General features: G+C 40.5%; 1 protein-coding gene across 1 annotated transcript; it reads left to right on the forward strand.

Moving 5' to 3' along the window:
* Positions 1-1,814: 1,814 nt before the first annotated feature.
* Positions 1,815-14,434, forward strand: LOC145416775 (uncharacterized). Its single transcript, XM_080285695.1, has 5 exons — positions 1,815-2,013; positions 6,730-7,004; positions 7,916-8,168; positions 11,178-11,365; positions 14,222-14,434. Exons 1-5 carry the CDS (start codon positions 1,815-1,817, stop codon positions 14,432-14,434), a joined length of 1,128 nt encoding a protein of 375 aa, XP_080141821.1.
* The last annotated feature ends 906 nt before the right edge of the window (positions 14,435-15,340 follow it).

The following is a 15,340-nucleotide window of genomic DNA, read 5'->3' on the forward strand; positions in this document are numbered from 1 at the left end:
ATCTCTTTGTGAATGTGCTTTAATTACCATTTAGCTACTAGTGAGAGTTGTTTTAAATGCAGTTTCGAAAAGACTTCATTACTTTTCCCTGATCTGACAAAAATCCAAATCCGTAACATTTTTCAACTTAGTTGATAGCTAATAGCCAGACTGGAGGGTCAGTTTGACTAGCAACCAAGGAGTCGTTCCTACTTCATTACTAAGGCACATAGATCTTCAAGCAACCACAACTTTGTATTCAAGTTATGGGAGCAGCTCAGTTCACTCTCTCTCTCTCTCTCTCTCTCTCTCTCTCTCTCTCTCTCTCTCTCTCTCTCTCTCCACACACACACACGAGCGTTTCGTTTTTGAAGGCTCCAAGATGCTTGCATGCGTCGGCCTTGGTCACCTAATGGCGGCTCTCCATGCTGCGCGATCACTGGCAGCTTCCCTATTTGGTCCCTTAACCCTGAGGTCACACTCAATGACCTCATCCCAGGTATTTTTCGGTCTACCTCTCATAACCCAACTCTCAACATTAACACTTCTCACTTTCTGCGCGTGTATATATATATATATATATATATATATATATATATATATATATATATATATATATATATATATATATATATATATATATGATCTAGACTTAGGAATCACAAGCAGTACTAGCAAATCTGCCGATTACAAAAATACGATGCATCTTAACCTTCAAAAAGACCTCGATATTTTGCCAAAATGGTCTAAAGGCAAATGGAATTCAACGCTGAAAAATGTAAAGTACTTAACATAAGACCATCGTATATGTTAGATACAACTTGGCTAATAAAAATAATAATAATAATAAATCGAAATGCAAGAGAGATTTATGAGTCATGGTTAGTTAAGATCTTAAACCAAGGCAACAGTGTATAAATGTGAGAAATAAAGCAAATATGGTCCTATCATTCATTTCGCAAAGCTGAGCAATAGGACATCTAAAGTAATATTACAACATTATCTAGCATTAGTAAGAGTATATTTAGTCTATGCAGTGGAATTTTGGTGTCCATACTACAGAATGGACATAAATTAATTAGAAAATGTGCAGAGAAGAATGACAAAAATGATGCATGACATTCGGAACCTGTTATACGAATACAGACTAAAATGACTAAACCTTCACTCATTAGAGAGGCGTAGAGTAAGGGGAGACTTAATTGAAGTGTGTGAGTGGATGAAGGGAATAAAAAAGGGAGACATTAGCAAGGTACTTAAAGTGGGCATACAGGATAGAACTAGATGTAATGGTTTCAGATTAAATAGAAGGAAACACAGGTAGGCAGAAATTGGTTTGGCAATACAGCAGTAGACGGATGGAACAAGATGGCTAGTGAAATAGTTGCTGCCCCAGCCAGTGAGTTTCAAGCATAGGCTAGTTAAATAAGGAAGGGTTGGATATAAAAAAAAAAAATCACCTACTAACCAGTACTAATTCATTCTTTTTTCCGTTTTAGGTTACATTATGATAGTCTCTTTTTTTCCTTTCGCACTTTCCTGTAGAAAATTAACACCAGTCTTTATATACTATGCTTGGTGATCCCTCTCGCTTTTTCCTGCCCTTTTCGGATGGAGGGTTTGGTGGGCGTGGGAGACCCTTCTTCTTTACTAACCTTGTCTTATTCTAGTAGTTTAGTTACTCCTGTAGGAGCTGCCTGCCATGGACCAACTGGCCTACTGCAGAAATCCACTCTTCATATGTTCATTACACTTGATCATCTCTGCATACACCTTCATTTTTCAACCTTTTTCAACACGACTTTCCTTCTTTGCACACCAAAAAGAAAAAGACCATGGCCAGTTCTGTGTTGTTCCCTTCGAGGTGTGGGGGTCCGAGGCTAGGCTACCGCAACACAGTACACTTGGGGGTAGTTGACCAGCCTACCCCAGGTGGTATTATAGGATCCAACCACCTCTGGATCGAACTTAAGAAGGACAGTCACTCCGACAGGGACGTTCTAAACACTAGACTCCAGAAAACATACTTAAATGGTTACTGTTCCTATCTTCCTGTAATAGGTGGGGAAGGTTTCTGTAGGTGTGGTGGGGGTGAGGGTGGGGGTTGGCAGGCAGGTGCGGTTGACAAGGACGGTGGAGGAGACGGGTAGGGTGGGGGTGGGGTTGGAAAAGGTTGACAGGTGGTGGCGGTGGTGGTGAGTTTGCAGGCCCTGACCACCTCTGTATCTTGCACACTGATTGCAGGACGAAAAAGAAGAGGAGAGTGCACAGCCTTTCCATGTTATTGCCTTTTCCTCCTCTTCCCTTCGCTTTCACCTCCGGCTTCTCTTTCTTCCCTTGTCATCTCGCTTCTTCCTTAACCTCTCACCCTGTTCGTCTCTTCCTACCTCTATTGACCCCTTCCTCCTCTCACCTTTCCCTTCGCCTCTCTTCCCTGCCACACCTCCTCCTTCCCCTCTCGAATCATCCTACATTCTTTCCTTTCTCACCCTGACCCCTGTTCCTGTCATTCTTTATCCCCTCTTCCACTTTCCCGCCACCCCATGCCCATTCCCTTTCCCCTTTCACTCCTTCCCCATCACCCCTGCACCCTTCCCTTCTCATCCTACCCTTCTCCCCTTCTCCTCCCCGTCCCCGTCACACCCATCCCCTTCCCCTCCCACCACCCCCACTCCGGTCACCATACAGTTGCCCTGCACTGTACTGTAAACTTCAGCACCATATAAAGTTCCAATTTCACTCAAAGTATACGATAATCTCAGCACTAGGATCAGTAAGGATTATTATGCTTTTGATTTTTTCGTTACATAGCAGCTGTGTTGTTATTTGTGTGCTAATAATACACGAGTAGCAGCTGTGTTGTTATTTGTGTGCTAATAATACACGAATAATTAACACTACTGTACTATAATTGCGTCGGACTCGGGACAGGGGGGTGGTGAGTTCGAGCCACGCCCGGTATAGCTGCCATGCCGGGAGGGGTAGCGTCCTCCTGTCACCTCGCAGGACTATATGATCTAATAAGGTCTAGCTCGGGGGAACATTTCCCCCTTTCCCTACTACACGTCTAAGTTGAATAAAACCGTATGCTAGATATCTGTCTTGAACAGGGGTAGGGAATCTGAAAATTGAAAAGATCCATTCATCCATCCATCCATCATCCAATCCTACATTGCCCCATGAGGAGCGTAAGAGCCCGGGGCTAGGCAGTTGGTCCTGACATTTAAGATGAGAGTGACCAGCCTCTCTCATCCCTGAGTGGCATTACGTGAGCAATAAACTCCAACCACTCCTTGGATATAAAACTTCACCGGCTCAATCCGATTGGAGTGCAGTAATTTATTTTCTATGCGAAGAAGAAGGAACCAAAGGCTGCAAGCCCACAATTATTGTTCCTTCCAAGAAAAAAACAAAATACAAGAGAGAGCCAAATTCAATATCCAATCATATCGAGATGCCTGGACACACTGCGTTTGAAAGACTGGAGATCATAGGCAGCCGGAAACACAAACAAAGGGAGACAGTTCCAGAGTTGACTTGTTGCATAAATGAAAGACTGGGAGTAACGGTTAACTCTTGCATTAGAGAGTTGAACAGAAAAAGGATGAGAGTGTGCTGCTAGACGGGTGCTATGCGTCCGTCGTAGAGGTGGAGGAATGCATGCAGACAGTTCAGAAGAGCAGTGACCATTAAAGTAGCGACAGAAAAGATATAAAGATGCAACAGTGCGATGAAGTGACAGAGGTTGAAGGGAGTCAGTAAGAGGAGGAGAGTTAATGAGACGAAAAGCCTTTGACTCCACCGTATTGAGAAGAGCTGTATGTGGAGAGCCTCACCACACATGAGAGTTGTACTCCACACAGGGGCAGATAAAACCCCTGTATAGAGTCAACAATTGTGCAGGGGTAAAGAAGGAACGGAGGCAGCTTAGCACACCTAATCTCTTGGAAGCAGATTTTACAAGAGATGTAATATGATCTTTCCAGGATAAGTCCCGAGTAAATGAAACCCACTAAACCACCAGGCGCCAAAATTTGGTTATATGGTTACCACCCAGAGTTGTAAATGGTTTCCTGGCATACAGGAAACCATTTGGCTTGTCACTCAGTGTAGAGTCACCCATAGGCAGAAGGAACAGGACAGAATGGAGGAAAGAAAGACAGAAGAGGAAGTATGGAAAGAAGAAAGGAAGAGAGGAAAGGACAGACATCCAGGAACAGCACTACACTGAGTGAGTGGATGGTGAATGTCCCCACAAACCACAGTGCATTTCACCTCTTCTAATTTATACTTTCCTCTGCTGGCCAGTATTCCTAATCTAAGTGGAATTTTCCATGTTTTGCTGATGCATCAGAAAGGAACAGACATGCCCTCTGTTTGAAATAAATGTAGTACAACGACAGGCAAACTTTTGTCTTTGTGGCAGATACCATCTGAAGATCTTCAAAAGTTCTAAATATATAACCTTTTTTTCATTCAATGCTTTTAAGTATGATACAAAGTAAATGTACTTTCAAAATTACTAAATCTTACATTTACATTCTTGTCACTATAATAAACTGGACTACTATCTTGAGATAGATATAAACCTTGGGTCTAGCTGAAGATGACAAAGATAAACTTTGGCATCCTGTGACTAAGCTGTGTCACAATTTCCTGTAGGGTTATCACCATACCACACCACTTGCTTCGCCTTTAAATACAACTAGTTGTCAGTCTAACAAGAGGGATTCTGAAGTTCACAGCTGCTCAAATCAAGTAATGATATCCTTTAATTCAGTGATTACCTCGATAACATGAATATAGTACAGTGCTTCATCATAAACTGAGGTGCTGACAACAGTTTCATGGTATAAAAAAGTACTACAGTATAGTAATCTTGAAAGAAATGGGAAATCAGAAATACTTAAGGAGCCTAAGCTTATGTACAACAATAACAGCCTTGGCAGTTCTTGGATCAGCAACAAAGGGTAAGTTCTACAACATACTGTAGTGTACACTAGTTCTCAACAGTAGTATGAAAGAAGGCAATGATATCCTAAATGATCAATATAGCTCATGATGTCACATGACAATGTATTATAATTAGAATATTCATATGAAAATGATACTGACAAGGAAATGTCACAGGGAAGCAATATACTGTATTCTCATGAAAGCATGTTTACCAAAATAGGGGGGAATTCAATGGGTATTTTGCAGTAACCATCACCTGTCATGTCAAATTGCCTCGCACAAAGAGTGCACCATAACTTTTTGAAGCAAGTGTCCATCAACCAAGCATGATTATTTTTGGTGGTAACTGCGACAGAACTGTGCTCATAAAAAACCCTGTGCAACAATGACAATGATAAAAAGTTAAACAATTAATTAGAGAGAGTATTTACCTAGCTGTGATTTATGGGAAAGGAGCTATGCTTGTACTGTCCTGTCTCCATTACTACTAACGTCCAGCTTGGTTTTGGAATCGTGAGTATCCTTGGCATTTATCATCTCTTTATCCAGGTTATTCCACTCTTCACTAATTCTGTAAGGGAAGCTGTATTTCTTTGTCTCTCTTGTATGTGGTCTTTTTCAACTTTTTTCCATGACCCCTCGTTTCTCTTCCGTCCCACAAAAGTAGGTCCTCCCTATCAAACTTCTCCATTCCCTTGGATACTCTGTACATATTAATCAGATCTCCCTTTATTCTCTTTTTTCTAGGGTTGGGAGATTTAGCCTCAACAATCTTTCCTCGTATGGTAATTCTCTTAAGCCAGGTACTATCTTCGTGGCTGCTATTTGCATTCTTTCAATCCATCCTATGTCCTTCATTTTATGTGGTGACCATGCCACTGTTGCACATTCCAGCCTCGGGTGAATCATTGATACAATCAACTTTTTCATCTCTTTGTCCAAATAAGTAAACGCAACTCTTATGTTTCTCAAAAGGTTATATGTATCTCTGGTGATCTTGATTATGTGATTTTCTGGTGAAAGGCTGTCTGAAAACAGAACCCCGAAATCTTTCTCTTCTTTAGTTTTGCTAATCCACTGTGTGTGTGTGTGTGTGTGTGTGTGTGTGTGTGTGTGTGTGTGTGTGTGTGTGTGTGTGTGTGTGTGTGTGTGTGTGTGTGTGTGTGTGTGCGCAACAGCAAATAACAAAAGACAGATCCAACCCAATTCTGATAAGGATAATAACCTACTGAGTACCAGTACCATGAGAGGCCTAGGATGTGGAGAATCAGTGTGTGAGAAAATGAGGTTTGAAAGCTGGTAAGGTCTCAGAACTAACTGGGGACAAAAGAGGGATGAAGACAGACTCCTAATAATCACACAAAGAAAAAAAAAAGTAAATTCTTTGCTCTACATCACTCATTCTCACACATATGTGAATTACCACACATTTTTCACTGTCATGCATACCACCTAATCTTCCAATCCAAACTTTCTCATTATCTACTGTAAGAACTCTCCAAGAACTCTATCAAATGTCTTCTGTAAGTCCACAAAAACTAGACAGTATTCTCCTTTTTTAATAGGAATGAATAAAAGTGGAAGGTAGCCCCCCAACCTAAAAACAACTCTTCATAATCACATGAGTATAGAACGACCTGTGTAAAATGCTTGTTTCACTGGGGGATTCCTTTCCTCTCTACATTATGACCCTAGAGATATCTTGAATCACTGCTCTGGAGTTTCATACCCCAAGTGATCATTGGAATTTGGGTTAGAATGGCAATGATAATGAAGTGATTTTAACCACCCAAGCATATACAGTACATAATATTTTCTCCCAAGCAGAATGTGTAACAGGTCAACTGGAAAAAAGAAATGAAATCACCACATTCATCTCTTTGGGTGAGGCAGTTGCCCTCAAAATTCTGCCCCTCAACACCCTTAAGAAGCTGCACGTATACATCATTCTTGAGAACTGGGAAGAGGAGGAACTGTATGTGCTGGGCCTGGATGCCAACATGGGTGTGGTATGGGGGGATATGGAGGTGACCGTCAGGGATCCTCACACCATGACCAATGTACTTAAGGTAAAAATAGCTATATACCATACAAAGTTAGCCAAAAATCAATTTGAATCTTAATTGCCATGAAGATATTACAAGCAACATGGCAACAATAACATTGTCAGTCAGTAGAACACCTCAATATAGCACTTCAATTATGTACAAGTGCTGTAGTTACAGTACTGAAAATAGTATTCTGCAGGTGCATTACTGTTTTATAAAGGGATCTGGCAAGAATAAAATAACAACTACAGTAGTCTGTTTAACCATCGGGTGTGTCTCATGGCTGAAGGTAATACATCAGTGGCATAAAATCTGGTGTACCGTAATAGATTCCAGTGTTTTGACACCCTCAATGTCTACCACCAAATAATTTCTTCAAATGCTACTGTCAGAAGTCATTACAGGATGCACTGCAGTTACAGTTGCCACATTTGGGTCATATTATGTAAAAACCAGAAGGCATGTACACTGCCAACTGTAATTAGTGTCACTTCTGCTAATGGTATCCACTTCAAAAGCTAACAACTCTGAAAGTTATCAGTGCTCCGCAAATAGCTAATGAAAATTTTTTAGTATTAATCCCACCACTAATAACAATCATATACGAATGAGGAACACACCATGTAATTCACATTATTCAGTCTTACAAAAGATGACAAAGATAATGAAGCTCAAATGCATAAAGCATCAACTAACTTGATCAGTCAGAGGGCATAAGTTAAAGCTGCTTATATCCTATCATCAAAACTGGCAGGTTAGTATAATCATGAGTTCTACTCTGTTGCTCTCCATATTACAGGAACTGCACCTTAATTATTATTACTATATGTGTGGACAAAAATACTTAGGTCTAGCGTTTCCTGTTACAATTAACTACAACTACATCAAGACCTCTAAAGAATCTAATACAGATTTAAGGTATTTCGCTACAGGTATCATGGCCACCAATATTATTGCCCAGAGCCTGGACCAGCTTCCATCTTAGACTCCACTACCAGGAACTTCTCCAGTTTGCAGTTATTCCTCGTGAAGCTTTGGAGAAAAAACGTAGCTTTGTGTCTTCACAGATTCTCCTTATACCCATGGCAGCTAGTATCAGGTTACCCAGGTCTGGGGTCACTGGACTACGGCTGAAGCTTGGCAGTGACAATATGATCCTACAGTACAGGATCAACTGTGAAGAAGGCAAGTTTTTCTCAATGGAAGGATCATTTTGACTTAACAACTATCACTAATACAATGGTTGGATATCTTTAGTTTTATTCTGCATAAAATACCAGCAAATTGGTAATTACCCTAACCCTATAGTAGAAGATACTCCCTATAACAACACAAAAACTTGAGGAGGGGAGGAGGGAAGGGGGAATTCCCAGCCCAAACTCTTATTCCCTTTAAGATCTTCAATGAGACATTTTTATTTTACTGCTGCAATACAGTACACAAATCACATAATCTTAATTTCTTATATAGTATTGGAGGGGTTCTGGGAGATAATTCTTATCACCCCAAGTGTTTTTAGGTCATTCATAATCTTAAAAAGTTTATTGAGTGCGGTAGGGAGGGTATATGGAAGAATTATTATAGTGAAAGTAAGAGAGATATCAGAAGTCCTAGTGAGTGATGAACAGGGTGGCTTTAGGCAGATGTGTGGATCAAATATTTGCAGTGAGACATAGTAGACTAGGCTTGTGAGAAGGACTATAAGGTGTTTATGGCATTCATGGATCTGGAAGAAGCATACAACAAAGTAGACAGAGAAGGATTGTGGAAGGTTTTGTGCATATACAGTGTAGATGGTAAGCTGCTAGGTGCAGTCAAGAGTTTTTATAATGGTAGTGAAGCATGTGTAAGGGTTTATGGTCATCTAAGTGAATGGTTCATGATCAGTGTGGTCGTGTGACAAGGTTGTGTAATATCCTCATGGTTGTTCAATATATACATGGATGGGGTGATGAGAAAATTAAAAACACGAGTAATGGAGAGAGGGATGGCACTGGTAATGAATGGTGATGGATGAAATATCTCAAATTTGCTGTATGCTGATGATGCAGTACTACTTGCAAACACCGGACAAGAACTCGGTAGACTAGTGCAGAGTTTTGCTGATGTCTGTCAGCATCGTGCCTTGAGAGTAAATGTAGAAAAGAGTAAAGTAATGGTTACTGAGAGGGAACGTGACTCCCACTGTGAAGTTACAGTGAATGGAGTGAGACTGGAATTGGTGAGAGACTTCAGATACCTGGGTACAGTGACAGAAAAGAGAGAAAAATATGCAAATGAAGTAGAAAGTAGAGTGACACAAGGAAGGAAAGTAGTTGGTGCAACGAAGGCCTTGATATGAAACGTAGGCTTGAGCGTTGCAGCTGCACGAGGGTTACATGAAAGTGTTGGTGTCAACTTAAACAAATGGATGTGAGGCTATGGTGCAGCAAGAAAATGAAAAGTCAAGAGTGAGAGCAGTGGAGATGGCACTGCTGAGGAATGTATGTGGATTACAGCGAGTAGATAGGATATGAAATAATGTGATTCATGAAATATGTGGAGAGAGGTCTGTGGACACCAGAACTGAAGAGAGTGTACTGAGATGGTATGGTCATCTGGAGAGAATGGATAACAATAGAATGGTGAAAAAGGTATATCTGAGCAAATCTGAAGGAGGAAGGAGGTGGGTAGGCCAAGAAGGTGGAGGGATATGGTGGATGCGTGTGTGAGGAAGAGAGGTTTGGAAGTCGTTGAGGCTAGGGAACTGACAAGAAATCGAGCTGGCTGGATGAATGTTGTGAGGAGAAGCGCATGATTAGGGATTTGGCACCCCATTTTAATGTGACAACGTCCGGATTGACTCTATCGGATACATTTATGTGAAGCTACAGAATGTGGTGAATGTTTTTGGTGTATCAGATAAAGCAAGGATTCCTGGTGCTTGAATGGTGAGAGAATGAAAGCATGGCCCATTTAATTGGGCAAATCTGGGCTGTCTGGATATTGCCACTCCTCACCCTGCCCTAGTATGGAAAAGGAGGTCCAGATGATGATGATGATGATGATGATGATGATAATTTAAATACAGTAATCTTTTAGCAGCCACATCTAGAATGAATAACAGACATTACAGTATGAAAGACTGACGAAGAGAGTGTATATGAGTGAGGTGAAGGGGGAAAGAGGGAGAGGGAGGCCGAGGATGAGATGGAGGGATGGGGTGGAGAGGTATATGAGAGGGGGGTGTGAGTTGGGAGCAGGGCAGTGAAATGGTGGGGGACAGGGCGACTTGGAGGCGATTTGTTTGTGGCCACCCCAAACGGGATTGAGGCGTCTGGCAATAGATAGATAGATAGACAGTATGGGAGTAATGACTGTACTGTACGAGTATACCCCCAAAAGCTGTAGTTTTAACTACTGTATTTGTGCATTTACAGCTGCTGCTTTTGATCCTTGACTTAAATTCCTGGGAGTAATAATATGTGCTGTGAGTTTTTGTTGCTGTGTACTGTACTGTACTGTACTGTATCTATTAACACAAGCTTGGAATGGTGAATAAGAGAATGTCCTTCATATTCTTGATTCATCTCTTATGTAGCACCCAGATTTTTAAGGAAGTTACCCATATTCAAAGAGCAATCTAGCTCTGTGGAGTCATTTAAGAAACAACTCAAAGCTTTTTGTTTGCACAAAACTTGTTGGCGGTGCCATGTTGAAGGATTCGTATCATATCGCGTTGTTTATAAAGACTCCAACATAGCTGCATGCATTGGCCCTGGTCGCCTAATGGTGGCTCACAATGCCACCTGATCTCTGGGAACCTATCTGTTCAGTCCCTTATCCCAGAGGTCACACTCTATGACCTTGTCCCAGGCCTTTTTCAGTCTGTCTCTCACAACTCTATCCCCAGTGTCCACACTTCTAACTTATAGATGCCAAAGTTTATGAACTGAGTCACATTATTTTGAGGTTTTGAGCGCTAGTGAATTCACTAGAAGAATTGGTGCTTTTAAGAAAAAAGATCAATCATCACATCAATGAACATTACTGTGTGTAATTTTGGAAGGTTGTGGGCATTTGGGAAACTAACCTCATGAATTCTGAGGGTATATTGTAGATGACTGTATTCTTGCTGCCTTGTCTCTACTTTAAAATAAATGATATGTTAAACAGTAAAAAAATTAGTAAAAACATCTCATATGGTACCAACAGAGTTCCTGGCATCTGCCTTTGCATCGGAGTTTGGTGTTGCATCCAATGTGCCGTTCTGGAGCAGCCTGGCATGGATACTGCTGGGTGTGGTGGTCATGCTGGTTGCTACTTTGGCCATAATAGTCTTTGAGTGTTTACGCAGGCGCAATTCTCAGGCTCCAGCTGTCTTTAACATGAAACAAATAAAGGTAATCAACTCAACTACAAGTGTCTTTAAGATGAAACAAATAATCAGTCCAAGTGCAATCAAGATAAAACAAATAAAGTTAAGTAATTTAACTATAATCCCTTCACTAAGAAGATATCTTCATTTTTGTTAACTTCAGATGATTTTATCCAGCTTATGGTAGATCTCTTGTAATGAAGAGGTCAAGGAAGACTGTATCTGACCTCTCCTGTTTGAGTAGTATCTTCAAAAGCTTAATGAAATACCCTAAAGACATCAAAAATGAAATCTTAAAATTTCTTGGGATTGAATGGGTTATGATGAAACAAAGGTAATTAATTTAACTCCAGCTTTCTCAGATGAAATGAATAAAGGTACTTAACTCCAGATGAAACAAATAAAGATAACTGACCCTCTGAGGCGCGGGTGGTTTGAGTCGTTAGATTGTTTAACAACCTGTAAAGTGCACCATGACACGAATCGGGTAAAAAATATACCAAAATATGACACACATCGGCGGGAAACTTGTGTCCTCCTTTGTTTGACACGATGTGCATTATGATGCATTGTACAGGATGGAGTCCGTGCATGAAAGGGTTAATTAATCTCCAACTGTCTTTACAATGAAAAGAATAATAATTTCAGCTCAACCTATCTGTAAGACGAAACAATTGAGGGTAATTAAATCAACCCAACTTCTAAGATTAATTACAATAAAGGCAAATAACTCAAATCTTTCAATCTACTGCTGGATGCCTTTATTCCATACAGGGTGACCACAAATGAACTGCTTCCATGTCACCTGTTCGCCATCAGGATGCCCTTTCTCCAATTCACACCTCCTTCTCTCATATATCTCTTCAACCCATCTCTAAGTCTCATCCTCAGTCTCCCCTTCCCCCTTCCCCCCTTCCACTTCAGTCATTAATTAACTCCAACCAAGTTTGAGATGAAAGAAGGTGATTAATTAAACTTTTTGGCAGGAAAGTGAATATGGATATGGAGGTGTGGATGTGCACGTGTTTCTCAATTATTCTTGCTTTAGAGCTCAAACAAATTCAATTTTCATTAACCAAGATAATGCACAAATCATATTCAGCATAATTAGGGAATACTAAACAAACAGTTACCCAGATCTAGCATGAGATTTACACTGCTTGCCATAAGCAGTTGGTTAGAGAGAGAGAGAGAGAGAGAGATGGTAGATGTGAGTTTATAATTCATGTCTGGAAGAAAAAAAAAAAAATTGCCAGGCTACTATTCCTTTATTTTGAAAAATGAGCTACTGTTCACTGAAAAGCAGACTTTCCTGATCTACCAGAAGACCCGCTGACATGTCATAAGGGTACCCCCTCTAATACCAGTATATCAGTCCCGTATGAGACAGCCCTAGCATGTATTCAATAAGGATGGTGGGTGCTAGTGCCGAAGTGGTGACATGTGGAGGCACAGGAGGACTCCTGATCCTTGGGACAGGCCACTGCCCCTGAGAAACAGGCCCTGAAGTCTTTGCCCAGAGTCAGACACATAAATATATATATATATATATTAACTCATTAATTGCTCATGGCGGTTTTTTGGAGGTGTCCGTGGTGCGCAGACATAGGGGTAAAAATGAAATTTCACAAGGGCCAAATTTTGTCTTAGGAATTGAGAGAACACATGGCAAAGTATATAGTAATGGAATATTAGCTCAATATTTACCTTGGTAAAGCCATGGATGAACATTGAAGTGTCTGATTCCCTATTGGAATGTATGGTTTTCCTTTTCCTTTTCTTTTTCGGTTTTGGTTTTGAAGGCTCAAACATGCTTGCATGGGTCGGCCTTGGTCACCATGGTACTATATTCGAAATTCACTTGCGCAATCAGGGATGTATCGAGCAGTCGCACTCAGAACATCCCAGGCTGTATAGAGCAGTTAATGGGTTAATATTTAACTGAATTAACTAGCATCATTTTACTTGGGTTGTATTTGCAAACACTCGTATATTATTTTAAGGTGATACTGTATTCATATAACTATTAGAGCAATCAAGATACTCTGGCTAAAAAGATTATCTGAACACTAAAGCATCTTTCAATATGACATAACTGACAGAATATGTGAAAATTGCCCTCAGAGACTATTAACATAAGAAATAACAATGCAGTCAGTAATGAGTGCAGTTCCATAACAGTGAGTTCTATCATGCTGTAGGCTACTACCATAAATCATTTAGAAACACACCTTATAACCAGATGATAAAAGCAGTAGTGTTCACATAGAAATCAATTGTATCCAGCTGTTTGGATACATATTATTGCTGAATGTGCAGTCTCACTTCCCTCTGTCCCTTCAAAAGAAAGTATTGCTTTTTCCATACTTTAATTCTGGAACACTGGAAGAAGAATTCTATCAATCTACTGTCCTGTATATTCTAATCTGGCAAACATATACTGTCCTGGCACGTCTTCAAGTTTTTAGTCAAGTTGTTTTCCATTCATCACACCCTCATAAATAAATTGGGCTAAGCATAATTTCAAGCCTTTATTCCCTGAAAGAAGGAATGACTGTCCCTGAGTGCAGTTTTACTGACTTTCCCAGGACCTTTATAAATATTGGGATAGGGTCCTCCTGTTGAAGCCTATTAAATATTTTACGATACAGGCAATGCTTATTATATACAATACAAGGATGTGTTCCAAAACATCACAAGATAAGTACAGGTATTACTGTGCACTGGAAGAAACTAGCAATTCAGCTTTATAGACAGCAATTCAGCTTGAACATGCAATTTTTCTTAAATTTAACGGAGGCTTTAAATGGAAAAAAAAAAGAAATAAAGGTTACAAATAATAATGATTTAATATACTGTATTCTGACCATCATTTTCTTAGTCTGGCAGACCAAAGGAAGAAACCTTACCTGAGCTGGTATCAGTGCACCAACAGGGGAAACCAAAGACATCAGAGGCTACAGCGGTTGGGAACACACTGACAGCACCACATGTCACGGTGGGTGTGGTGTCATCACGTGCTCCGTCACCAGGCAATGAGATCGATGAAAACACCTTTGACTACATTAACAAAGCATTCACCCATGAGGAGTAACAGTGGTGTCAGGCAAGAGGAAAGAACACAGTTCGTGGACTGGTAGGATATTAAGGCAATGAAAAGTTATATAGAACAATGGCTGACTACTCCTCACCATAGGCAGAAATGACATTTACTGGTTATGATGTTCATTTGTATGGAAAAGTAAAATGTTTTCAAAGGATTAATGATATGTGCCTTTTATGAAATCAGTAGTAAAGTAAAAATGTGAATAATTAGGACAACTTTTCATCAAGTTCGTTATTCATCAAACTATTCATGTGCTATTCACAGTATGATACTAATGCTGTCCATGCACTACTGTACTTTTCTAACCCATCTTGGGCAGAGATGAGATATGCAAGGGATCATTTCTGGCAGACACCTCTCTGTTGTAATACACAGGAAAGTACAGATCTGAAGCCAGGTATGCCAAAGCAATATCCTGTGACTGCTGTTGTAACTGATGTTATGGATGCTGTGAGAAATGAGTGGAATGGTGAATGGTGGAGTTATCGGCACATGAGTGCCGATAACTCCCCTCTTCTTTGACAGTTCCACCCCCAGCCCTAGATACTATCACTTTTGTTTTATCTGCATTTACTCTTAAGCCCTTGTGTCCCACACCATCTCTCCATTTCCTAAATCCTTCCTCTGCCTCCCCTCCATTCTCTGCAATCAACACCAAATCATCAGCATACAACATCTCCCAAGTCCATTTCTGAAGTCATGTGAGAGGGCTTCAAGTACCATTACAAACAAGAGGCTCAAGACTGACCCCTGACGCACACCAAGATTCACAGAAAACTCCTCACTCCTATCTCCATTCACCCTTACCTGGGTGTGAGCACCCATATACACGGACATAACCACCCTGACCATCCACTCCTTGATCCAAAGCTTCCTCACTGTCCACTTCATCAC

The sequence above is a fragment of the Coenobita brevimanus genome, chromosome 107, assembly GCF_032717465.1.
Source record: "Coenobita brevimanus isolate Jiangsu-jjx chromosome 107, ASM3271746v2, whole genome shotgun sequence".
Classification (NCBI taxonomy): Eukaryota; Metazoa; Arthropoda; class Malacostraca; order Decapoda; family Coenobitidae; genus Coenobita; species Coenobita brevimanus.